The following is a 27,535-nucleotide window of genomic DNA, read 5'->3' on the forward strand; positions in this document are numbered from 1 at the left end:
AAACTGTAACTTATTTGAACCAACACGTGGAATGAAGGCAGCTACAGCGGAAAGCTTAGATAGATGTAAATAGTCCAGTCTTTATAATGCTGAGAAGTTATCTATCTCACAACCACACACACACTGCTAATATGTACATTCCTCTTTATTTAATACAGCACAGACACGTGACACATACAAAAGAAAAATACACTCATGAAAAAGAACCCTGTCCCAATTAAGGACAGGAAACATCTACACTCAATTAAATAAGGCTCTTACTTTAGAACACAGGTCTGCTAGCTACACTTGGAATCTCAGAGCAAGCCTATTGCCAAAAAATCTCAGCACCCTGTTTAGGACAGTGAAAGTAGGAAGGGTCAGAACATGTTTGGGGCCTGTGAGGCAGGTTCAGTAGATTCAGTTACCCCACTGAGATCTGCAAGAGTGAGTGCACATATGTGGTTATGGGATAGCACTGCCTTCTCTGCAATTTTATCCTGTGGGACCAAAGTATGATAAAAGGAATTATGTTCCACCAGCTATTCTTGCAGAATGTCAGATATGTGACCTGTCAAAAAAAATCTGAACTGTCCTGCAAAATGTAGGACAATAAACCTGAATATATGGGAGGAAAGGGAAAACATCACAGTATCAAGGTGAAGAGTTTTATCAGGAACTTCCCAGGTGGACAAAGCACTGCCAACCACACTTGGGAATGCACACAGGAAACTCTAGCTTCCCAGTTAAATGGCTAGCATGTATTAAACTGATCAGCAAGCATACACATTTGGAACTGGTGCAGGCTTTTGTGGCAGCAGCTCCCCAATTTTCCTGCTCCAGTTCAGGATGGAAATTAAGCAGGCACCAGTTCCTCTGGCAAAGAGCCTTACACACTTTTTTTTTTTTAAAAAAAAACAACCCTAAAATAATAGAAAAAAAGGGAGACACGTGTATTTACAAAATCCATGGCTGGTACAGTACATAATTTTTAAGACACACTAAATGCTACAATCTTTCAGGTCCTGAGATTATTACAAAAAAAAAAAAATCAACTCAAAACTTGTATTCAGGTCCAGTTTTATAAGGAGAGAGAAATCAAAAATCACTTGTTTAAAAATACAGTATCCCTTTAAGTTAGTGGAACGCATCTTTGTAAAAAAACAAAACCAAAGTAATTGGCACCCATCACCAATAAGTAGCTAGATTTGGTTATTCAGGCCCCTCTCCTCAAGGGCTGTTATACATGCTTCTTGTCACATGGGGGAAGCATTTTACAGGGGAGTTCATCAGATAAGCACATGGGCCTGCTCTTTCTTTCACCAAGCCAAGGGCTTTTCCCCATGTTCTGAAGTAAGCAGGTATTAAGGAGCAAGTAGACATGTGAATTCGTGTGGAATAAAATAAAGAAAAAAAATCACAGAATCCCCACTTCAAATATATCTGCCATCGCACAGGAATTGTACATTCCCTTTCTTGGTATTAAGGAGGATCACAAAAGTCTGTATACTGACAGTTTCTTTTTAATTTAGTTGAGGCACAATAAGCACTCGCTTGCTATTTTTTTGTTCTAAACTTGGCAATGACAGTCAGGAAAGTACCCATGTAAAGGGCCTTCAGCCCCTCACTATACATAATCTACATTCTCAAGAGCACCAGCCAGCCAAGTAGAATTAAGCTGGTTAACTCTTTCATATATTTTTGAATGAAACAGCAAACAGGATACTGCAGCCTAAACCCTTTCACTGAGAGGACTCTTGCTGCAATTAGAATAAGCAGCTTTTAAGCTTGGAAGCTCTGCTGTTGAGCAAATGCCTTCACTAGGCAGAGGTAAAAGGACTCGCCCATGTCTGCTCACAAGGAAGAGTTCTAGTACAGTGCTTTCTCTCTCTCTCTCTCTAAATTAGAGCAACAGATACCCTCCTACTATAGTAAGCATCTTTGACTGGTAGCCTAGAAATTACCAGCATTCTAAGGATTACTTAACCGCAAAATGCATTTGATCCCCGACCCTCAGGGGAAGGAGGCTGGAAGAGGGAGACAAATCACATAGAAAGGGGACTAATTTAACTACTAAAATATAACAATGCTCAGCAGAGACTTTTTGGGGGGAAGTAGAGAGGAATAATTAATTAATAGTGTAATGTATTTTACTTCTTTAAATCAATAGTCCTAAATAAATATTCTGGAGAGAAACAAATCCCAGTCTAAACCGTGAGAATGTATGCAAGAAAACTGCACAAATTGCTACAGCAAGATAGAAATACTGACTTTAAAACAGATTCATTACAGCTCTTGCCTCTGAGCTGGATTGTTCCGCTGTAACAAGTGCAACACTGAGCAGTGAAAAAGAAGGCAGTGGGGATCCCAATTCAGCCTCTATTTAGAAGAGACTCCATCTATAAGAGATCCAGCCACTGACTAGCTAAAATCTCCCCTTAATTAAAAGCAGTCAGTTCACTAAACATTGCATTTACTAAATCCTATATTTCGGTGGTAGGAAGGGTACAGGAAATCAATCCCTCATCCACCCAAAAGTGTAATCTATACATCAGATTGCTGTGGCTTCTTGGTCCAGTTCTGCAGAGCTGAATATTGTGCAACTATCTAAAAAGCTCTCAGAATCAAACCTATCACCAACTGGAGATTTTAGTCTCCCTTCAAAAGCCATTTCATTACACTTCTGATACTAGAGTTTGCACCACAGAATGGGTTTTTCTCTTTCTTTTTTTTTTTTTTTTTTTGAATACAAAGTTCATTTTCCCTGTTAGAAAAAAATACTTTTTTGTAGTACAGACATTCAAAAACTATGTCCTGTTTCTTTGGGTAGAAGTTTAACATTTGTTAATGGGGGCAGGGTGAGGAGTGTACATAATACTGGAATATGTAAAGAATACTTATCTGCATAGTTGATATTCATGACTACTAATCAAACTAAGGCCTTATCTGGAAAAAGCTGAGAACACAAAACAGTTTTTTCCCCCCATAGGTGGAAACTAATCAGTTCCAAATAAGCTCTGGGTGTCATTAGTTATTTGGTTTATCTTAAACTTGGTAGTATCTCCCAACTTGTTTTGGTTGGACAACAGATCTTCCCCCTTACATCCTTTCTTTTGTTGTTGGGCAGTCAAGAACACTGTCAAAGTTAACCAAAGGTAGTGTATCCCACTTGTACTGGACACTTTCATTAGTATTAAAAAATTATTAGCAGCTTACTGCTTTACAGCCAGAAGGGGGTGGTGAGAGAAAAGGAGAAGTTGCCGTTTATTTCTAGAAAGATGGAATAAGTAGCAAAAGATTTTCTTCATTCTAAGAGTTGCTCTATAGAGTTACAGTTATCACACGTTGGATACTAAAAATGTAGACGGACATCCTTTGCCTCAGCTAAGGAGAGCACAGCACAACTCAGGTAGGGAGTGCACACATGGCTGGAGGGCACCTTTGTGTTCCCCCCAATCCTGGGACAGCTGCATGCCACGCTGGTCCCTTGGAGCAGATTCATAGATTCTCTAAGTTACTTCACCTACCCATAGCCCCAAGGGGCTATGTTAACAGCCAGGAACTGCTGGGTCTCAGGAAAGGTGGGTAAGCCAGCTTTGGGGCTGCTTTGTGCTGGCAGGATCACAGATTAGATAGATAGATAGATTCATGATTTTTAACAGATTAAAAAAAGCTTTTGGGTAAGTTAAAAACTAAAATTACGTCCATATCCTATTTTCTCTCACAAAACCAAACCCTGGTACTTGACAGCCCACCTTGCTCCCTAGATTAACTCTGCTCCTAATTAGGGAGGGAAGTTCTCAAACCTTGATCTGGTTTCTGGAAGGGGAAAGCCCACTCTTTCCTCCTCCACATTGCAACCAGATCAACCCTGTCACACTACCTAGTAGAAATACCGCACAGAACCACCATAGCCTACTTACGTTTGTTATCGTAGGTTGAGCAACATTCAGCATTAGTCAACATCTGATTTTGCTTTTGACTAGTCAACACTGATTTCTCTGAACATTTTTATAGAAATGCAAGCTAGACATCTGTTCAATTATTTTCAGCATATAGTAAAACCTTGCTAATTTGCATTAAATCACTTGGACACCTATTAGCAGATTGCTTGTTATATAACAAGCAAAATTTAATAAAGAAAACCTATGTTCATTTAGTTTGATCACTGTAGTTAAGATGTACTGTAATTCTTTATATTGCTAATCAGTAGATCTTCTACAAATAATGAAGTCTCTCAACAACATGACACCTTACTCCAATCTTTGCTAAGAGCTGGAAAAATGCACTTTTTCTGGTGTGTGATTTAAGCAGTTTGTGGATTATAGCAAGGTTTTAAATTTTACTGAGACTAATTTGCTGAGAACAATATAAGGAAGCCCACTCCATTCATCTATTGCATGCGAGAAAGTGGCACAACTTTGGTGAACTTAAGTACTAATTTAAGCTAGACACTGATGGCATGACTAATGTCAGGCAGATGTGGATAGCACCATGCAAGCTTCCCTGTAATACATCTCAGTTCAGACTTGTTGCAACCTAGTATTTTAGCTGTCTCCTCTACTAAAAGGGCTATCAGTTGTGGGGAATTGTGCCAAACTCTAGGAGTGGTTATGAGAGACAGTCTAATACTTACAGGTAGACAGATTGAGACTACCAAACTAATTTCATCTGCGACCTAAACAAGATTCAAACATAGACCTCCAAAGGGAAATACATCAAATTCCTTTCCCACTAAACTCCTCTCTCTCTCTCTCACCCCCTCCACCTTACTATACTGTCATCTGTGCCCAAATGTCCACCTTTCAGAAGGAAACAGGATTCTTAGGAATACTGCTTTGTGTGTGAGAGAGCATACAGAATGAATGCCATGGTACAGCAGCTATAACTTATTACACACACACACACACACACACACACTTACTTTTTACAAAAGGGAAAATAGTATAACAGCATAAAGTCATCTTGGCAAGTTTAAAATTTTTCTCCCAAATGCCTCCCAGCACTTTAGGATCTCTGAGAACAGTTTAAAGGAAGGGAGAGGGGGAAATAAAATAAAGAAAAGGCACTTAAACAAAGGACAAAGGCCTGAATCAAGTAAGTCATGGAGGGGTAACAGCCATTTCACCAGAGCTAGGACCAATCAGAATCTACCAACTTTTATTTTTAAACTTCTATAAAATTAAAATTGCATAAAGTGTTAATTAACCAGTCATTTACCTACCACATTTACCTTCTGGTTCATTTTAAGAAAACAAAACAGCAAGTGTCCCTATTGTGATCCCCATCTTAGCAAAAAATGGGGAGCTGGAGTACGGGGTGTAAACCTTCCAGAGCTTTGCTTGACCGCAGGTTTTGCTTTTTCCTGCAATTCCATCTTCAAAGAAAGTCCAAAACTAAAATAGAAGAGGGATCACTGTGCCTTTAACAATGCACTCAAAAAAAAAAAAAATCAAACACCCCATCACTCCTAATCCATCTGTGGGCAAAAACTACTCCAAAAACGAACTGTAAACTAGATTAAAATTTGCTAATAAATACAGCCAAAAGTTCATTTTACAAATGTAGCAGCAAAAGTGATAAAGTTAGTTGGAGTCTTAAGAGACAACCCCCAGAAGGTTATGGTTTGCACAACTGATGGCAGCTTGGGAGAGTTGCAGGATTTCTCTGCTTTCGTGTCCTGGACCAAGTGGAGGAGGAGCGTGGAGGAAGTGTCAGGCAGTTGGAGTGGGGGAAAGGAACAAGACCCTGTGTGCCTGCTTCACCCAAAATCTATGCACCAAACAGCCTTGACAGGATTCAATCAAAAAGCAGAACCCAGGTTATTAAAAGTCACTTCTGATTAGCTGAAAACAGATGTTAAACCCACAGCATCCACTCATGACTTGGTGACTCAATATTACTAATGCATTTTAACAGCAAAATAATAGAGAATGATGGGCAAAAAATAACGATTTAGGTCATCAACATCTATCTTGGGGAGGTGGAGAACACAGCAATAATGATCCAAATTATTAGAAATTTTGCAGGTTGTGGTTCACCTAGCCTAGCTCCTTTCTCTATTTGCAAAGTTCCCAGAGGATTTAAAATTGCTACCTATGCCTTTTGGAGCTTTGGAACATGTAGCAGAAGGCATTATCCAAAGGGTTTTTAGCATCTAAAACCTGTGTTTGAAATTATTGCTTGCATTATTTGAGGCTCAGAGTGAGCTTGATACTCCAGCTCACGTACAATCCCCAAATTAAGGTCAGCTGCCCAGAAAGACAGCTCAACTGGCTCTTATTGCTTGTGAATACTGAGGGTTTAGTATGTACAACAGCTTATATATATTACCAAAGGCCCTTAAAAATAGTAACTCTTGAAAAACAGCTTAAACAACAAGTTACTGTGCAAGGAATAGTAAAGTGTATTAGTCTAATTTTGCATTGGGATGTTGCAGATATCCTTCACTGCACATCTGCTCATGCTCCCCCATTCTGCAAAGATCCCGGGAATTACTCTGTAGTTATCTTTTGACCTGGCCTTTCTGGGTTGAACAAGTGGAGCATAGAGAAGGGGTTGAAATACAGAATCTTTCTCCTTTGGGTCGCTTGATTCCAAAGTGGCCCATCAGACTGGTAGTGACTAAAAATAGTTACTGTTTCAGTGGCCTATATGAAGTGAGTTTGTGACCTCAGTTCAGTTTCACATCATACAACTATTTCCAGAACTAGTACTAATATGCCTTCTTGTTACCATTCTCAACAAACAGGCCAACGATTGAATGGGCTGTGGAGACTGAATTCCCCTCTCAATCCTAGAGATGATACTCTGCAAATGAGGCACACTTGCGGAAGAAAGGAAACTTGTGCTGTCATTGTCTGTGCTGTACGGATAAAGGGCTCCAATCTCCAGGACTGTCAATTGTGCACCTGTCACTAGATCTAGAATTTCACTTAAAAAAAAAGTAGTATGGAAGTAAAGGATGGCAATATGAGCGAGACACTTTGAGGGAGGAAGTATAGAAGAGGGCAGAGTTTTCTTGGGGTGGGGGTCTTTTCCACATATTGCTGCTGGGTGGCTCTCCACTTCAGCCCCTCAGCTACATGCATTATTAGAAGTGTGGTACGTTTGGCATAGGTCAAAAATTCTGGCCTCACACAATCTGCTTCCTTCCTCCCTTCCTGGGGTAAAAGATCACACAAAAGCAAAACTTGGATGCTACCCTCTGAATAGTTAATGGAGTCTTATGCCTTGGAGAATTTTCATCAGAGTAGGACTGCCAGGGTCTGTATGAATATATACACCCTTTTTGAAATTAACCTTGATGCTAAGAGTTGTAATTTTGTCTAACCAACATGCCACCTACAGAACACTTACATTAGCAGAAAAATACAATTTGCCTAGTGCCACAGGGGTGAAATTCAAAACCTAATGGATCTTATTTTGGTTCAATCTGTCCTTTACAGAAATTCCTTGTGCAAAATCCTTTATTGCTGGGCTCAACCCAACATTCATTTATTTTTATATGATATATACAATATATATTATTTTAAATTCACGTTTATATATAATTTATATATATAAAATTAAAGAGATCTAAATAGAAAAAAGAATTGTTGTCTGGTCTTAAGAAAAATAGTTCACATGTCAAAGAAAATGGAAAGCTAAAAGTTGGTCTAGCAAAAACACTAGAGATTTAATAGCCAGAGGTCAAAGTTTGTACTTGGAAGGTGTGAGGTGACCGTCAGTCACAAGTACAATCTCAGATCAGAACTACTGGAAAGTTCAAGACTGACTAGAATTCCAGCATCTTTGATCACAGAGATATACTGGATTTGCAAGAGAAAGGATCTCATATCAGAAACTGTGATATTCCAGATCAGAAGATCCCATACTTTCTTACTTTTACCTTGCAATTTCTGCCATGCTTTTCCTTCCGCTTATAGAAAGATGGGACTCAACAATAAAGTTTTAATCTAAGAACCTCTTCTGTCCTATTATCAAAAGTGCAATGTGTACTAAACGTTTCCTAAACATACAAATGGACTACCCAATATATTGCTATCCAAAAATGAAAGCCAGCCTTGCTGTCTTGTAATACCATGCAGGGCAGAGTTCAGGTCATGAGTACCCCAGGCCAGCAGGGGCCAGGAATGCTAAAGAGACAACACATTCAGCCCCAGGAGGAGAAAAGGCACCCCAGATTGCTTTTGAACGATTCCTCTTTGGCTAATGCTTGAAGCAGTATAACTTGGCTCTGAAGTAAGCCGCATCCAGCTCTCCTGAGCTGAAGGGTTCACTACCATGTCTAGCTTTTGAAAGTAGTTGGATGGAAGAGGGAACGGATCCAGCAGGGATGAGGAAGTGCCCTTGTGTTTTATGAAGGATGTAGATTCTACACGGTAATAGCAGAGATACACAAGGAGAACCAATTGAAGAAATGAAACAAGTTTAAGGGTGGAAAACCATAGTGTCCATCTTCCAAAAAAATTAGGTGTGGGGAGATAAGAATGCTGTCTGATCTGAAACAAAATTTAGATTCCATTTTATGTAAAAAAGACAGCATTTTTTCTTTAAATACCAAACATTCTGTGCTAAAATTAACTTGGGAGTAGAGACTAATGTAAACCGCTCTTTACTCTTCTCCTGCCTCTCCAACAGGATTCTCTCTTTGAAAGGGAGCTCTGCCTGGGGAGTAATGAGACTGCTTTAGCCACAGTACCCACAAAACCAAACAGGGCCTGTATTCATTAGGCGTTTCCAAAGAGGTAATGTTGGACAAATGTTTGTATCAGAAACTATCTGTGGAAAGTTTATTCTTATTTACGTCACAGACTGCCCAAGCAGCAGACCATCTCTGGTCTGTACTACGTAAGGTCCACAACCATATGATACACTCAGGGCCCATTTATATTCTTTCAAATTGTTAAAGTGGGTGGCTTCCTACCTCCCAGGATAGATGGAGAAATTTACTCCATCGCTCTTCATGCTTCCTCCTTATCATTATGCATTACCCAGAAAGTAAACATTGTGCCACTGTGGGTTTGACAACTGAAACTTTGCCAGTCAGAATAGATTTTAAAAGGCTGAGTTTCTTTAGGTAAGCTCAAACTATGATCAATCTGCATGAAAGCCTTTCCTCCTTTTCCTCCTCTATTTGATCGAGTATTTTCTTTTTCTTCTTTCCTCCCACCACAGTGCTTGGGATGAGAGTATGTAAACATTGACAGAAACAGCAGCCCTGTGACCATGTAAGCACTTTCCCAACTGGGCAGATTCCATCAGCCAATCAGAACCGCTTCATGCTCCCTTGCTCATCCAGAAGTCACTGGGTTTTCCGCTGTAACTTAGTGTCCCCTTTACTTTGGCCTCCATCTGGAATTTGGGGGTGGGGGTAGAAGGGGGAAAGAAGAGGAACAAAGAAACACAGGTATAAAGTTCTCTTGTGATTATGTGAGTTACACTATAAATAAAGCAACCCGCACTGCAGAATACTGAACTGTGTTCGTGTTGGTTCCCCCAAATAGGTGAATTCCAGCAGCTAGTGAGAGTGCACAACTGTGACTTGCAGTAAATGAATGTACTTGTTTGCACCAAAGGCTGTGACTGACTGATAAGTTGTCTACAGGATGTGGGCGGCTTCTGGTTATTTTTTAAAAATAAAATTTAAATTGGGGATGCCCAGCTCAAACACTACTAAAACGTGCTGTCTTCATGGAGTGGAGGATTCCCTCATTATCTTCTCACCAGCTTATTTAATTTGCATTAGAATTGTTGATGCTTAACACTCAGCACAAGACACTATTCTTTCTTGAAGTAACAGCTAAATTGTCATTTGGGAGAGTGCTAAGTCTAATCCTCAGGTTCTCTAGCACTCTTTGCAATAAAGCATATAAAAATCAACCTATGGTACTTATTGCCACAAGGACTTATTGAAGCAAACAGATGAGTAAGAAAGGTTGAACTGCTTTCGCAGGCTCTTGAAACAGCTTAAAACCTGTCGAGCTCAAATAAATTTGTTAGTCTCTAAGGTGCCACAAGTACTCCTTTCCTTTTTTCCTAAAACCTGTGGAGCTGAGCATTGTGTGGGTGGAGTAAAGAACACTCCCAGCTCCACTCTGCCCACTTCAGACCCCCATTCCCTGTTTGAGCCACAACTCATGAAGTAGCCAAGAAAATTCCATGTCCTAAATTGCACGATCCTTTACAACTGTGGAATGATTTTTCAGCCATGCTGAGCTTGTGGACTGTAATAGGGTGTAGCAGGGTCCCCCTTGGTCCTGCCTCTGCTCTGCTCCGAAAACCACTCAGAGACCCTCAGGTTCAGCAATCACTGGTGCAGTTTATTTACTGGGTGCAATCCCACCACCTTCTCACTCTACACAGCTTGGGGTTTTCAGCCTTGAGGATTCCTTAGCCTCAGCAGCCGGAAGGGAAGAGCTACCCCTCTCTGGCTTCCCCCCTTCCTTCCTCTGGGCCTGTATATAGCCACAGGCTAATAGTCTGGCAGCTGTTTCCCCTTTCCCAATTAGGTGCAGGTTTCTCTAGCCAGCTCCAATTTACCTCCCTTAATTGGAGCTGGCATGACAGAGGGCCACTGCTCTAGACGAGTTTTCAGAGTAGCAGCCGTGATAGTCTGTATCCGTAAAAAGAGAAGGATTACTTGTGGCACCTTAGAGACTAACAAATTTATTTGAGCATAAGCTTTCGTGAGCTACAGCTCTAGACCAGGGGTGCTCAAACTTCATTGCACCGTGACCCCCTTCTGATCAAAAAATTACTACACGACCCCAGGAGGGGGGATTGAAGCCCACTGTCATGGGCAGAGGGGCCAAAACCCAAGCCCCACTGCCCCAGGCGGGGGTTCCAAAGCTGAAGGGCTTCAGCCCTGGGTCGGGGGGTCAGTAACCTGAGCCCTACCACCTAGGGTTGAAGCCGAAGCCCGAGCCCCAGAAAGTGGGGCTCGGGCTTTGACCCTGAGCCCCAGCAAATCTAACATCAGCCCGGGCGATCCCATTAAAACACGGTTGCGACCCACAGTTTGAGAACCTCTGCTCTAGACCATACTGCCTTAAAAAAAAAAAAAAAAAAATCAAACTAATCCTCTCAGAAGGGACAAAATCAAACAATCCTCTGAGCTAATCTGTCAGGAGTTTTCAACCTCCTGCTCCTATTGGAAGTATGAGGTGTTGTACGTATACAAAGGAATTACAGAAAAATCAAGAAGCTGGTAAATGGAAGTTCAGTGTCACCTCCAAAGGGGAAGAATGGCTTCACAAATAAGTCCCTCATTCATCTCGTAACCAATAAAATTATTTAGTGGGTACTAATAATTCTGTTTCATTGCAGTCTTTGGTCTCTAGCTTCCAGTGCAAGAAAGTAATTTAGTATTTAACCTTAGATGGAGTTTACCACCAGCTTTGGGCTGCATTCCCAAGCAATCCGACTCCAAGAAGACCCGGTCCCGGCGCGCCGGGGGCCGCTACCGGCCTCACACCGTCCACAGGCTGTGCCTCGATCAGAAGGACTTGGGCCCCCGAGAGCGGAACCGGGGAGTGGGTCTTCTGTACGCCACATTTCCCACGCCCCACCGCGGGACGGGGATTCGGCGCTGGGCTCTTCCCTGTTCACTACCTCCAAGATTTTTGGCCTTTTGAGTCAACGGTAGTGACAACTTATGAATGAAAGACCCACCATTCCATTTCCACACATAAAACTGCAATAGCATGTGCACCATTTGCCATTACTGCAGCCTGAGAACATTCCAGCCACTTCCCTTGTTGTCTTCGTTATCTTCAGGTCATCATCAATCTGGTCCCCAGTAAGGAAGCTGAAGCCCAGACAAATTCTCAGGCCAAAAACATAAATTTGGCCTTTAGGTTTTTAACTTCTGTGAAAGGGAGGAGGGGAAAAGGATTTCCTTACCTGTGTAAGCTTGCTGCAAATGAGCAGGCAGAGGTGAATGAGACAGTGTTGCTGCATGCTGGGCACCTGGCTGCAAACCCTTCAGTAAATCTGAATGAAATGAAAAGATTGGGGAAAAAAGCAGGAATTCAAATCCATGTATACAAGAAGGCTGTCATGTTTAAAAACAGCAGCCTCTTATTTTCAGAGCTATGTTGATGGGCGCTACATAAATAACTAGATGCACATCAGCACATTCCCATTACTTGTTTTAAGCCATACCCCAAACCTTAAATGAGATATCAAGAATTACATGATAGCACTATCACATGTGGGATAAAGGGCCAATGGGTTAACATCACCAAAAGTTGGTCCATTCAACCATGGGTTTATTCAGTACCTGTGCACAGGGCATGATAGAGATGCAATCCTTTGGACTGTTTCAGTAAACAGAAAGGCCCTATTGCCTCCAATAATAATCCAAGTGGAAAATCTAAAGGCTTTTTCTACACTAGGAGATAATAAATCCTGTCCTGGTCAATATTCTCCCTTGCAGTTAAAAATGGTTCTAGTATCAGAGGCTCTGTGTGAGCTGCTCCTGAGGGGAACATGGCTGTGACCTAGACCAAGTGTCTCTGCATTACCAGTCTTTTGATTAATTGCTTTGTAAAACTTATAGCACAGAAACTACTCTAATAAAACTGTGTTCTCTCTTCTAAAAAGGTGGGACAAACTAATACAAAAAGTAAGTTCAAATCCCATTGTATACTATGAACATGTTAGTGCTGGTCATCATCTTGAAGAAAATTGTGACTAATTTTTAGAATCATACACAATTACAGAATTATATAACACATTATAACACTGTACTTTGCCCAGTCCAACTTTAAAGTAACTCAAGCAATGGTGTTTCCATCACTTCCTTCCCAATTTGAGTTCGCAAGTGGTGAAGTAAGGACGCTGAATTACATTGCAGTGTGAATAACTAGCTTCACTTACTCTGAGCTAGGCTGTGGTGGAAAGCCGCTGAGGTAGATCCCGAGGTGGTTGTTACTCCAGCTGTGTCCGTCCCAAAGCCAAGCAGCTCCAAGGGAAATTGGAAGGGTACAGTCACAGGAACAAGGCCACCCAGCATCCCAAAAGGAGTCAATGGTGCAGATGTCACATTCTGATTGGTTACAGACAGGGGTGATGTCATAAGCGTCAGAGGTGAGGCATTTGCCAGTAATGATGCTCCTGCTGTTGACTGTACAGAGACAGGGGTTACAAATAACAATAAGCAATTTTTTGAAAGTATTACTGTAGCACCTAGGAGCCCTAGTCATGGACCAGGACCCACTGTGCTAGGTGCTGTACAGACACAGGAAAAAAAAATCAGTTCCTGATCCAAGGAGTTTACAATCAAAGCCCTACTGAGACAAAACCAAGAATAGAAAGTTAAAAAAATTTAAAGAATTGAAATGTTTTTGTTATATCTGGTGTTCCTTAAAATACCAAGCTTAATTCCTTAAAAGTATCTGCTATCAATGTTTGAATTTTTCCTCACATTCTTGGCTTGTTATATAAGCACAATTTTCAATTTTATAAGATTCAGGCATAATGACATTCTTGTTCATCTCTTGTGATTGCCTTCAGTCTAGGCATAACACCATTTCTTTGCTGGTTGTACATGAGGAGGAGGGTAATCAGCGCTCTAACGAGGAAATTTCCCATTAATTTTTTGCATTGTTATTTTTAATCTAGTAAGAGTAGCTCTGAATTTTTTGGAGACGTGGAACCTCTTCCTCTTCAAAATATACACTTTAAAAACACTGAGTACGCTAGTAGATTTTTTATTTCATAACAAGATGTTTACAATAAGGAGTCCTGAAAACCACAACTATATTTAAAAATGGCTCCATTTCAAGAGATACATGGCACTGCAAATAAGTGGCCATAATCACACTAATGAGAATTTCAGAGGGAAGGCAGAAAAAAAAAAAATCTTGCTCAGAGAAAATATAATCTCTGCATACCATCTGATATCCAAATTACATTTGTGTTAATTTCATCTCCAGGATGGATGCAAGAAGAGCCAAGAATATTCAGGTTTCAATACCCTCCAAAATGCATTAATTAGCCTGCCATCTAAATACCAGCAACTGTCCAGCTCATTCACCAATCTTCCTCCTTCACCAAATAATTCTTGTTCATTCAAGAATCAAGGTAAAAAGGAAAAACAAAACAAAACAAGAACAAAAAACAGGAGAGCCTGTCTGAATGGAAACCAACATGGATATGTAACAGGCATCTGAGTCACAGACATGTACTGAATATAGTATGAGGAAATAGGGTGTTTTCAAATAGTAAACTTGGATTAAATACATAATAGTTTTAAAAAGTGAACTGAGATCACCAAGATGTAGGGGAAATCTCCTTGAATTTTAGTAGAGACTCTGGTAGGAGAAACCAAGTGAGGACAGTTCTTGACAGAATGGTGAAAGCTTCTGCTAACTACATCAACAACAAAACTAAGATGAAGGTGGTTAAAGAAAATACAAAGCAAGCAAGTGGAATGCTAGAATACCTGGTGTCCCAGAAGGACAAAGAAATAAGCCTGATTGTTTATGGAAAGCTTTATTTGTACTAATTCATTTGGACTAGCCTTAACAGTGAAAGATCCTAACTAGATGGAGGCCTACTGCATCCCACAAGAAACAACAAACAGGGATAACAATTGCTTTTCATAAAAGAAAGTACAATTCCTGCTCTGGAGTTGTCAAGGTTCTTTCCCCACTCTGACCTCTAGGGTACAGATGTGGGATCTGCATGAAAGACGCCCCTAAACTTATTCTACCAGCTTAGGTTAAAAACTTCTCCAAGGTACAAACTTTGCCTTGTGTTTGAACAGTATGTTGCCACCACCAAGTGTTTTAAACAAAAAACAGGGAAAGAGACCACTTGGAGACGTCTTCCCCCAAAATATCCCCCCCCAAGCCCTACACCCCCTTTCCTGGGGAAGGCTTGATAATAATCCTCACCAATTGGTACAGGTGAACACAGACCCAAACCCTTGGATCTTAAGAACAATGAAAAAAATCAATCAGGTTCTTAAAAGAAGAATTTTAATTAAAGAAAAGGTAAAAGAATCACCTGTAAAATCAGGATGGTAAATACCTTACAGGGTAATCAGATTCAAAACACAGAGAATCCCTCTAGGCAAGACCTTAAGTTATAAAAAGACACAAAAACAGGAACATACATTCCCTCCAGCACAGCTTATTTTACAAGCCATTAAACAGAAGAAAATCTAACGCATTTTCTAGCTAGATTACTTACTAACTTTACAGGAGTTGTAAGGCTTGCATTCCTGATCTGTTTCCAGCAAAAGCATCACACAGACAGCCAGAACCCTTTGTTCCCCCCCTCCCCTCCAGATCTGAGAGTATCTTGTCCCCTCATTGGTCATTTTGGGTCAGGTGCCAGCGAGGTTACCTAGCTTCTTAACCCTTTACAGGTGAAAGGGTTTTCCCTCTGGCCATGAGGGATTTTATAGCACTGTATACAGAAAGGTGGTTACCCTTCCCTTTATGACAGGAGTCTTTAAAAATAACCCATATATTACATGCAAAATCACTTAAGTCAACTGTTCACTGCCTATATAACTATAATCACCAGTTCTGCAAAGACACAGAAGTCATATGATAATTCCCTGCCATTGCACAGGCCTTAGGCATTGGTGTACCTCGGTCCCTCCTATTCTCTGCCTGTGGCACCTGGTCTAATTTTGGTTGTTGGCTTTAGTGTGTGAGTGTTGGTGGCCTGTGATATATAGGAGATCAGGCTAGATGATCTGGTGATCCCTTCTGACCTTAAACTTTATGACTCTAATCTCTTCCAACCGTTCTCTTGTGAAATGTCTGAGAAACGGAGCTGAGCTTTCCAGCACAGTCAAAAGTAAACAAATCCAGGCTCTGGCAGAGCAAAGGGCAGGGAAGAACATTCTGGGACTGAAGACATATACAGAGAGAGTTCCAGCTCAAGTGCCTCTGATCTCACCTACAGCTGCAAGGTACAATGAAAGAGGTGAACTCTGGTAACTCAGACCCAAGCCATTTACAGCTTTAAAAGGTCAAAACCAACAGCAGCTCATGAAGTAGCAGTAGAAGAACAAGCTATCAACATGAAGCTACACTTAATAATCAGGCTGCCATTATTTTGGACTAGCTTCAGCTTTGAAGTGCCAACTGAAGCGTGGTGGAGAGTAGGCTGTGTACAGATGGTGGGCTTTTGGCGGTACATAAGGTTCCCTTGGGACTCCGAAGAGGATTCTTCTCTCGGCAACAATGGTGGAGTGGTACCCACTTCTGCCTCCATATGGTGCTGGGAGTCTGGGGACCAGTGGCATACCAGAGATAGGGATGCTGGTATCAGGTATGGCTTGCTCCTAGATGGTGCTGGGGGACCCAGTGCCAGGAGGGTTCCTGATGCACCCTGTTCCCTCCTGCTTCCGGACAGTGGAGCTGGTAGGTCCCCCACTGGGGTTGGTGGAACCAGAAGAGAGGGAAGGTCCCTAGCCACCTGAAAAGCCTGTGGGGTCCATGGCACCATCAGCCCATTAGCACCACGGTGGCTTCCTTGTGTTGATGGAGGGTCCCGCACCAGGCTCAACGCCCTCAGCGTTGGTCCGGGGGTAGAAGAGTGGCCCAGCCTGGGTCTCACTAAACTCTGTTCTCTCCACTTGCCTCTCTTCTGCACCGGCAAGCACCCTCTCTTAGTGTGCTGCTTCTTATGCTTCTTCCTTAGCACTGGACATGGAGAATGGCAACGGGAAGAGCTCAGTGTCAGGGGAGCACTTCACACCGATGCCGAAGTACTCTGCTCCAAATCGGAGTGGCTTGGCTCTGAGACAGGTCTGAGCGCGGCTTCCATGAGGAGAGCCTTCAGTCTGATGTCCCCGTCTTTCTTGATGCAGGATCTGAAGTCCCAACAGAGCTGGTACTTGTCCTTCACGCGAGTGTCGCCTAGCTGCCTTAAGCAGTTGGAGTGCGGGTCACTCACGGGCACAGGCTTGCAGCCCAGGGATTGGGGCATGCCGATCCCCTGGGGCGAAGAAGACCCTCTACAATGGGAACTAATTATTCACACTAAATATATACACAAAAACTACTTGAAACTGTATACACTACACTATGACAACCACAAATGTAGAAAAAGTCTGAAAATCACTAGCAAGAAGCCTTTCTGAAGTAAGGAGGATTGTTCCAACAACTACCATGGGTGGTAAGAAGAAACTGCGAGGGTGCGGGGCCAGCAGCACTCCTTATACCAGCGCATAAGTGTGTGGCTCCAGAGGGTGCTACAGCAGCCCAATGGATACCATTAAGGGAAAAATCTCCAGCAATGGTGCACACACCCCTAAGATGGAAGGGACATGAGCAACCACTCAAAGAAGAAAAAATACTTTTCAAACATGGCTGCTAGATGCCAACACCACCATTGCCATAGATTTTATGGCCAGAAAGACCATATTTTGATCATCTGTGGTGACGTCCTGCACAACACAGCCCATCCTCCTTTTAGAAGGATATTCTGTCTTGATTTAGTTACTTCAAGCAACAGAGAATCCACCAATGGCTAATTAGTCTAACTTAAAATTTTGTGCCCCACTTCAAATCTGAATTTGTCGAGCTTCAACTTCCAGCCATTTGATCTTTTAATGCCTTGTATGCTAGATTAAAAAACCCTCGACTCTCGGAAATCTTCTTCCCATGAAGATAGCTAGACAGGGATCAAGTTATCTGGATCCAACCATCTCTTGGATAACTTAAATGGATTGATCATTAATGTTCCACCATAAAACTGATTTTCCAGACCTTGAATTGTTCTTGTAGCTCTTTTCTGAATCATTTCCAATTTGCCTTTTTTGAAGCATGGACATGGAACTGAACACAGTAGTCCAGTAATGGTCTCACTAATGCTATACATCCCTTCCTACTCTACTCAATATTCCCCTGCGTACATTGCCTTTGCTTTCTAAGTAGCTGCACTGCATTGTGAGCTCACATTCAGTTGGTTATCCACCATGACCCTGAAGTCCTTTTCTTCAAGTCACAGTTGCCCAAAATACATTTTCTCATCCTATAAGTGACTTATATTCTTTGTTCCTGCATGGATTTAGCTGCACACACGTTTGAGTAAGCCCAGCTTACTATACAATCCACATTGCTCTAAAGAACTAACCTGTCCCCATTATTTACTGCTCCACTGATTTTAGTGTCATTTACAAACTTTACCCACAATCAAGTTTCCTTCCAGATCATTGATAAAGATATTGAATACTTACTCAAGATAGTTAAATCCAAAGCAGACTGCAGAGTTACAAAGGAATCTCACAAAACTGGGTGACTGGGCAACAACATGGCAGATGATAAATGCTGATAAATGCAAAATAATACACACTGGAAAACAATTCCAACTACACATACAAAACAACGGGATCTAAATTAGTTGTCAACACTCAAAGATCTTGGAGTCATTGTGGCTAGTTCTTTGAAAACATCTGCTGAATGTACAGCGGCAGTCAAAAAAATTAACAGAATGTTAGGAACCACTATGAAAGGCATAGATACGACAGAAAATATCAATGCAATTATATAAATCCTTGGTATGCACACTCCTTGAATACTGTGAGCAGTTCTGGTTGTCCCATCCTAAAAAAGATACATTAGAATTGGAAAAAATACAGAAAAGGGCAATAAAAATTATTAGGAGTAGCTTCCATATAAGCTTCCACATAAGGAGAGATTAAAAAGACTGGGACTGGTCAGTTTGGAAAAGAGATGATTGAAGGGGGATATGATAGAGGTCTATAAAATCATGAATGGTGTGGACAAAGTGTTATTTACCCCTTAGGTCACCCAATGAAATTAATAAGCAGCAGATTTAAAACAAACCTAATGAAGTACTTTTTCACACAACACACAGTCAACCTGTGGAACTCACTGACAGGGGATGTTGTGAAAGCCAAAAGTAAAACTGGGTTAAAAAACAATTATGTAAGTTTATGGAGGATAGGGCTATCAATGGCTTCTAGCCAAGATGCTCAGGGACGCAACCCCACTCTCTGGGTATCCCTAAACCTCTGGCTGCTAGAAGCTAGGACTAGACAATGGGATGGATCACTCAAATTGCCCTGTCTTGTTCACTCCCTCTGAAGCACCTGGCACTGGCCACTGTTGGAAGACAGAATACTGCGCTATATGTACCACTGGTCTGACCCAGTATGGTCATTCTGACGTTCTTGTGCATAGTACTGGACCAAAAACAGATTCCTATGGGACTCCACTAGAATTACTGCCCTTGGACTCAGATTCCCCATTTTCAGTTCCTTTGAGAGCTATCAGTTAACATGTTTTTAATCCATTAAATATGTACAGGATTGATTTTGTATAGTGCAACATTTTTTAATCAGAATGTCAAGTGATATCAAGTCAAATACCACTTAGAAGTCTAAGTTACTTCAACTACCTTTGTCAATCAAGCACCCTGTCTGATCTGATGGATCAGTACAGGATTGTGTATGTAACTTGGACCACTAAGGACAGAGTTCAAGACAGTTACATTGCTTTTTTCCCCACCGGATCTCAGATTGGTCATACAAGAAAGCTTTGATCTTCTCAACAAGAGCTCGGTGGACAAAGGAGACAAAGCCTCCATACTTAATCTGGAGAAGCTAAAATAATCAGAATGATTGCACCCATAAGGCATGAAGGTGTATGAACCACTGTCAACTTTCTGGTATCACTCATGGCTGGGTTGGCTGTTTTAAGGGCAGGAGGAGGGTTATAATAAAATATAAACTTTCATTTAAAACAAGTTACTAGCTTCCCTCATTGTAAAGAAAACCTTCCCAATGTGAACTGCAATTCTGTCCTGAATCTACAGACAGACTGAACCACCACCACTGCAAAATGTGATCCCCCTTATTATTCTGAAACCTAGTTGTATTCATCCTTTAAATATTGCTGTAAATGTGTCACTGCCAAACATAACATACCTCTACACAAAGGGCTCATCAACTAAAGGCACAAGTGAAAACAAGAGAGGGAAGGAGACACAGTTAGGGTTTGGCCACGAAACTCAAATGTTTCACAGAATATATTTTGGCTTTAGTACTTTCTTGATATAGAAGTTGAGGGGAGATTATTGTTTATTAATGGGAAGGGTATTTCATACCTATGAGGTGGTGCAGAAAGCAGCAAAGAAGGTAGCGGAAGGAGATGAAGACAAAAAAGACCAGGGTAAAATTATTGAGAACCATTAAGGTGAAGAGAAGCTTGAACTTCATACAGGAAAATAGCAGGAAGTAATGCAGAAATTCAAGAAGCAAGAGACATGGTTAAGAAAAGGAAACTGCATTTTAGATTAACTGGAGCAGGAAGATATCAGAGTCTAACAAGCTGGAGAGAAGGTTACAGTAACTATGCGGACATTCAAATGGTCATCATTCACTATTTCACATTTTGGAAAAAAAAAAATCAAGCCAATGTAGTTATGCAATATGGCTGTATGTTCATTAATTGGAAAAGACATTCCATAGGAATAAAACTTCCAGCCTTCAGCAGGTAATAGCTTAATGGAGAAAGCATCAAGTATGAAATACCTATTCTTCCAGGAACCACAGGTTCATATTCTTACAGTCAACTCAACCAGCCCCTTATCCTTCTGAGACAGATAAATTGCGCGTCAGGCAGTTTACTTTCTGTTGATCTGTAGAGAAAACCTTAATAATCAAGCTCCTGTCGGCTTCATGAGCATTTCAGTAGACTATGTGTATTTTTACATGCATTGTACTTTAACAAAAGTGCATGTGTCGCGGAACTGAAGCCTTTAATACTTTGTGTATATCTGGTACACATACATAATACATGCTTTCATTAGTTGGAGTTATATAATGTTGTATATGGTTCTCTTGATTTGTTGTGCAATAAACAGCATGTTTTAAAAAGCGTATCGCTGCCTATGACAGATAGCATATATACCCATCCCCACAACAAGTCATATGTTGTAAAATACCGCAGCTGTTCAATAGAAAGTAAAGAATCTTTCTAGGTATAACTGTAGGACTAATTTTTGGTTTAGGCAGGCAGAACGTAATTACCCTAATTGGAATTTGGCCAAATAACCAGAGCTATTGTCCCTATTCTTCAAAAAGTAGCATGGAATCTTTAACGGTGATGAGTGGTCAAGCATTCTATTTTACATCCCATTCAAAAGATGACACTTCTACAGAAATCCAGCACCTCACAACAGGGTACTGTGCTACTGGTACAGTAACAGCTCAGTGGGAAAAATATCATGAATCCTTTTTTTTTTTTTTTTAAACACAGAAGCCTGGGTATTCTTTAATAAAAATTAATAACTGAATTTTGCTCTCATATAAATGCTTTTCATCTGTAGATCTCAAAGCAATTTACAAAAGGAGGTATCAGGTCTACCCAGCAAGCCAGTGGCAGAACCGGAAATGGAACACAAGTCCCAGTTTAGTGTTTTATCCACTAGACCACACAATCTCCCAGAAATGAGTTGTTGGATCTCCTCTTTGGAAGTTTCTAATGCAAGTTCTGATCAGGTACGACCATTGTGGTTTACATCTGAGGAGATTACAGCATCAGACGGAAGGGGTAAAGGCCATACAGTAAAACTAAGCAAAAAAAACCATACAGACCCCAGCAATCCCAAGTGTTCTATTACAATTAGAATGCACACGTCAGAATAAATCACTGAGAACAATAAGGGAAAATGTCAGTTTCAAGCTTGCAAGAGGATGACTAAACAGAAAGAATAAAGCTATTTTGAAAGCTGGGAGGAGGATCTTAGTGCATCTTAAAAAATTTCAAATAAACTGCTGCTTTAGGTTCTACGGATATGTCGTTAAAACACAACAAACTTTCTCAGAGCTCTCTGATCAATACCATGGGTACACAATGGCAGTTCGTTTAAAAGGATTTCTTTGTTCACACTTTCAGAACAGACTTGGACAGCTGGCTTGCTGGCTGGTTTGTAAGTGCTACAAGTTTATGCTGGCTGGATGAGTTAATGAATAAGAGGAGGTTACTTACCTGTAACTGGAGGTTCTTTGAGATGTGTGGTCCCTATTTGTATTCCAATCATGGATGCGTGTGCAGGCCATGCACTGGAGGGTTTTTGTAGCAGTGTCCGCTGACCCATACGTCATGCGTCTCCTTGTGCTCCCAGCCGAGGTTATAACAGGCCGTGCAGGTCGATGCCTGTCGAGCAGTTATTGGAATACAAATAGGGACCACACATCTTGATGAACCTCCAGTTACAGGTAAGTAACCTCTTCTTCGAGTGATGGTCCTTGTATGTATTCCAATCGTGGATGAGTAGCAAGCAGTAATCAGTATGGAGGTGGATACATGGATGCAGAAGGAAACGCTGTTTGCAGTACAGTACAGCACACAGCAGCGTCCACAGCCATCCACTGTGTCCTCCTCCAAAAAACAACAAGCCATATGGGTTGACGCCTCTCCAGTTCCCTCTTACCGCCACATGGCTGGAGTTAGAACCGCTGTTCCTCTGCGATCTTAGTGTTTATGCAAAGAGAACTTTTATTCTACCTCCTATATAGTTCTTTGTTGTTTTTTGTAGTGTGTAGATAGTTATAGTTTTCACTGGTTGGAGTCTGATCTCCTTCTCCTCCCATGGACTGTGCCTTCCAGTTCTGGGTTTAAGAACTGTTTTTCCTGCCCTCACTCATTCTCTATGAATGACAAGCACCAACACTGTCTCTACTGCCTCAGGGAAGCCCATATTGCTGTTCGCTTTTCCCGCCGGAGAGCCTGGAGGTGCTTTCTGAGGTGAAGTTGTCGCACCTCCATAGCCATAGCCAGAACTAAAACATTCTTGGAATTTCTACAATTAAAGATTACAATTTCTTATTTTTTTTTTTTTTTAAAAGATACTCTAATTCAAACAGGAATTAATTCAGGGAAGTCCTACTATGGCCAGACTAGATTATCACAATAGTCCTTTCTGGCCTTATCTATGAACCATAATCCTCTAATTCAGTGGATGGCCCCAGCATCACATCCACCTTCCTTGGTGGGGGTACCACATAGGTCAGGTGCTCCCCCAACTCCTCAATCAGGAAGAAAAAAAATGGGCCAGACTCCCCCATAAACCTCCAAACCCAGCACATGGTGCCTGTAAATCCCTTCTTACTGTGGCATAAACAAATTTCTCTTGCTGCCAGCTAATAAAGTGAGATCTGTAAGTGCTACAAGTCTTCAGCACTGCAGCACAGATTTAGGGTTCAAAGCATGCTGATGATGCTTTATGAAGGAGGCCATTACAGATGTACATAATATATCTGTTTTTACTTTTTTCTTAAAAAAAACAAAACAAACAAACAAACCCCTAGGACACCACATACAAAAAGCCACGTTAAAGGAATATTATTTAGGTAGCAAAGTCAAGCTCTCAAGAAGTGAAAAAAAGTCAAATTTATGGTTGTCTACTATGCAACTTTAAGTCAGCACAGTTGTGCATATGCATTATGATACAGTGTTTAATTACATGATCACAAGGTCTATTATTTCCTACTTTCTTCAGTTCTTCTGTGCAGCAGGGATAGTAGAGGAAAGATGTGTCCCATGAATTTAGCACACAGAGTTGTAAAAGCATAAACAATAGCCTATGGATAAGAGTGTGGAGAACCATATGCTAACAAAAGGTAGTTATTTACACTCTAGCTTTACTCAAATGTTAACCTGAGAACTGAAGATCTCAGACCTGAAGAGATGATTAATCTGAGAATCTGTTTTGCCCAAACCTGCCAATAACCTAATTATTCCTACTAAGTGGAAAAGAATACTCTGGAAATTGTAAATTCTCTTCCCTGGTTAGTGGTACCAGAGCTTCCGCAAGTCTGGCCAAGGCATATTTTCAAACTCTATCTCATATGAGCAACTATGAAGGGCTGTTTTTATTCATGTACAAGCAAATCTTGCCCAAGCCCTTTTTACTTAGCTCATTTCCAGGATGTGTGTACACTCCTGGGCTTTCATACGCCTTCTGAAAGTATTTCATAGCATAAATATTAAAATTATGCTGGTTATCCATCAATTTAACAGAGGTCATGCTTGTTATTCTAACCCTACACAACTTAATTCTCATTGTACAAGTCAATCCTGGAAGAGTGGCTAGTAGATGTACTAGACACCCTTCTTTATCAGTGCCATTACAATAAAGGAAATCAAACACAGAAGGAATGGCCTCAGTTTACCAATGCTTAATCCCACTGCAATCTCCAGAAATACCATTAAGTAGCTGTAGTCCACAAAATCTAATATATCTCTTCTCAGTATTGCAGAGAAGACAAAATCTGCTCCATTATACCACAGACATGCCAATATATGTTGTGCTGAAAATTCCTTCCCTCCCAAACCCTAAGGTCAGTTGGAACCCTGCCCCTGTGAGGAAGCATCCCTTTCACCAGTGTGAAACCATTTCAGCACATGCATTAGAAAGATTTAGTGAAAACATGTTCACGACCAATATTCAATCACATTTATGAGAAAGGATAGTGACAAAAAGAAACTTTAAAGTAAATCTCATTATGAGTCCCACAATTGAGTCTCATTAGATACATACCTGCACGCTGGCTGCTACAACTGGAGACCCTGAGGCAGAAGATGGCCTGTGTGGCGTTGACAACTGTTTAGTAGCACCCTGTGTTCCACTTCCTGCTCCCCCAGAGAGACTAGTCCTACTTGTTCCGCTTGAATTAGGGTTACTGCCCCTGCTGGCAGGTACATTCATTCCGACTCCACTCAAGTTATTTTTGCCAATAGTCCCAGAGGGAGAAGAGTTGGGCAACTTTGAAGAGGCCTGAGGGTTCTTTGCAGGCTGAAGGCCTGTGGTGCGACTAGAGGGCAGCAAATTCATTGTTGGAGACTGCCTGCTGATATTTACTCCACTGGGCTGTTTATGAAGGGGGCTGCTACTCGAGTGACTACTCTGGGATACTAGTGCATTTGAACTGGAAGAAGTGTGTGATGTTGTGGGCCTGGAGGATGAGGTTGATTTAGATGGAAATTTAGATGATGCTGTGGGCTTGGGTGTGACAGAGGGTTTGGATGCTGTGGACTTGGGAGAGGCAGCAGGTTTAGGAGAGGCAGCCATGGAGAAGGGAGGCTTGAAACCCTGGGAAGAACCCTGCGACACCATAGTCTTGGCAAAACAGTTACTAGAGGTAGAGGTGCTGGATGTTGTCCGAGAAACTAGAGGGTGGGATACTTGAGAACCACTTCCAGATGAGGGGTTAGACAAAGGAAGGCGGTACATTACTGGCTTATCTGGACTCTTGATGACTGGGGATGAACAGGAGAGTTTGGGATTGCTACTCAGTTTCACCACTGGATTGGTCTGTGACTTACTAATAGTTGCTTGTAGAGGAGACACATATTTCTGTTGGACAGCTGAATGCTGGTGCATCTTTGTCACTTGTAATGTTGAGGAAGAACCACCTTGGCCCTCTGAAGAGGATACCACGATAGCAGCATCCTTGCACCTCTGAGAGGAGGAGGAAGTAGCTGCTTGGGCCTTGGAGGAGGAAGAAATATGGGTCTGCGAAGAGGAAGCAGCTTGGATCTGGCTTGACCTCTGTAGTCCTTGCTGAAGTAGCTTGGCTGGCAAAGGTTCCAAGGAAACCTTGGGGTTTTGAATTGAAGAGCCAGCAATAAGGCCTGAAGAGATGCCCGTGTGAACTAAGTCCTGGGGCTTCTTTGGTACTGGTCCTGTGTGACCAGCGATAAGACTGGATGAATGTGGAGTCTGAGCTGGCTCTACCTTCTTTGAAGTTGCTAGAGGCAACTTACTCATGATGCTTGCTAGTTTCTCTTCTCTCAGCCCAGGGCGAGGTCTTGAGGTTGGTGTGTCTATGGTGGACCCCACAGGCAAGATCTTGGCTCCATTGTTGATAACTGCCAAAGCATCAGATATAGAATCCAGAGAGGGTGGGTGGAAAGAGAGGTCTTCATCCAGTGAGTCATCCAAACAGATGGTCTCTGGAGCTGATGTACAGATAGAGCTAGCTACTGTACTGATAGGTGCGCTGGAATTCAGTGTAGTAACACAAGCTGAAGTCACCAAAGATGTACAGGCTTTCTGCTCTTTCTTTGGACTGGAGTCCTGGTGGGGGGTTGAGGGTATGGGATAAAAATATAGAAAAACAATAGGAAGTCACAATGCCCTCTCCAAAGCAGATCAACATAACTTTATTTAGCAATGCTATCATTCTGCAAATCCAGAAGCACAGCTCTACTGTTGTATTTTTCCTTTAAAAATTTCCTTTAAAGCATTATCTGATACCTAGATGCTGCAGTACAGAATATCTTGTTCACCAGGTAATAGGGTACGGGAAGGGGAGAACATAATATTCAGTTATGAGGAACAGGTATTATGCTCTGCAAGCGATCATATTAAGAACACTGAATGTAAAAATGTGAGTTAAGTGGTAAGGCATTGGGAATGGCCTCCATGCTATCTTGATGCAAAATCCCAGATAATGACCATGCTATGAACAGGATCCAAGATCCTCGAAAAGTATTTAGATGCCTAACTCCCATTGATTACAATGGGAGTTAGGTACCTAAATACTTTTCGAGGATCTGGGTCAGAGTTTGTAGGAGACCTATAAAGAAACTGACATTTAGTATATGTAAGGCACTCACCCCTTAATATCTAGACATCAATAAGGTTACACATTATGGCATACTGTCCCACCTTTCTCTGCCTGCATGACTGAACACACACAGGAAGAGATGGTGCAGCAAGGAAGTGGTTCTAGAATGCAACATTTTAAAATGGGTAGTTTCAGTCAAATTGAGTCCTGTGTACATAATGTAACAAAGTGACAACGTGATCTACTGTACCAGGCCGACATATTCCTGGAGTATGTTAGCAGTATACTCAGTGTTGCTCACAGGAACAAGACCTAGAGCTGTAGTTCCACTTGGAATATGAAAGAGTAAACTGTATTATAGAGGCTTACAGAGCTAGTCTTCAGTATTCTGAAAGTTAAGGCAAATCTGAGCTACAAACATAACTACAATGGAACTCAGAGGAAATACAGTCAAGCCTAGTTAGAGGCTACATCAGCTTACTACACTGAACTTGTCCACCCAAATATGCAAAATTTTCCAGTGCTATGACCTAATTTAAGACGAAAATGAATTCACCAAAGCACATGCATTTTTAAAAAATTTGTAATACTGTAACACATTTAAGTACCTTCTTACAGCCCATTTGAAATGGCTTTATAACTTAAAATTACAATAAAGCCAAATGGTATATTACCCAGTTTAAAGCCTATGGCATAAGTCTCTAAAGTGAGTAACTGCATGTGGTGCCACCACATGCAATTAAGTGCTGTTTGAAACAAGTAACCAGTGATGTTTAACTGATATAAAACAGGATCATTAGCAATATATTCATGATAAATGGTTTAGTATGTGAACAAAGATTACATTGTGCAAACTGATGTTAACTGGATTCCACTATATTTCCTCCTTGTCAACAGAGCCATTAAGCCAAACACTTGAGAGGCCACAACGAACAGGAGGCAAATTTTTTAAAAATGTGCATATGCTCTTTTAGGGAGGTT

At 41.4% G+C, this 27,535-nt stretch overlaps 1 protein-coding gene across 4 annotated transcripts in view; it reads right to left on the bottom strand.

Annotated features, from left to right (window-relative positions):
- Nucleotides 1-127: 127 nt before the first annotated feature.
- UBN2 (ubinuclein 2) overlaps nt 128-27,535 on the bottom strand; it is a 108,361-nt gene continuing 80,953 nt past the window's right edge. For 2 of the 4 annotated variants that reach the window (XM_037883211.2, XM_037883204.2), the window contains exons 14-17: nt 24,523-26,061; nt 12,865-13,111; nt 11,887-11,976; nt 128-9,336 (exon numbers count right to left, since the gene is read on the bottom strand). In XM_037883211.2, the coding sequence (XP_037739139.1) occupies nt 9,287-9,336; nt 11,887-11,976; nt 12,865-13,111; nt 24,523-26,061 (1,926 nt within the window). In that variant the 3' untranslated portion in view covers nt 128-9,286. The remainder of the gene's footprint in view (nt 9,337-11,886; nt 11,977-12,864; nt 13,112-24,522; nt 26,062-27,535) is intronic. The other 2 variants (XM_043544533.1, XM_043544539.1) reach the window with 2 other exon arrangements.

This window comes from Chelonia mydas, chromosome 1 (assembly GCF_015237465.2).
Source record: "Chelonia mydas isolate rCheMyd1 chromosome 1, rCheMyd1.pri.v2, whole genome shotgun sequence".
NCBI classification, from domain to species: domain Eukaryota; kingdom Metazoa; phylum Chordata; order Testudines; family Cheloniidae; genus Chelonia; species Chelonia mydas.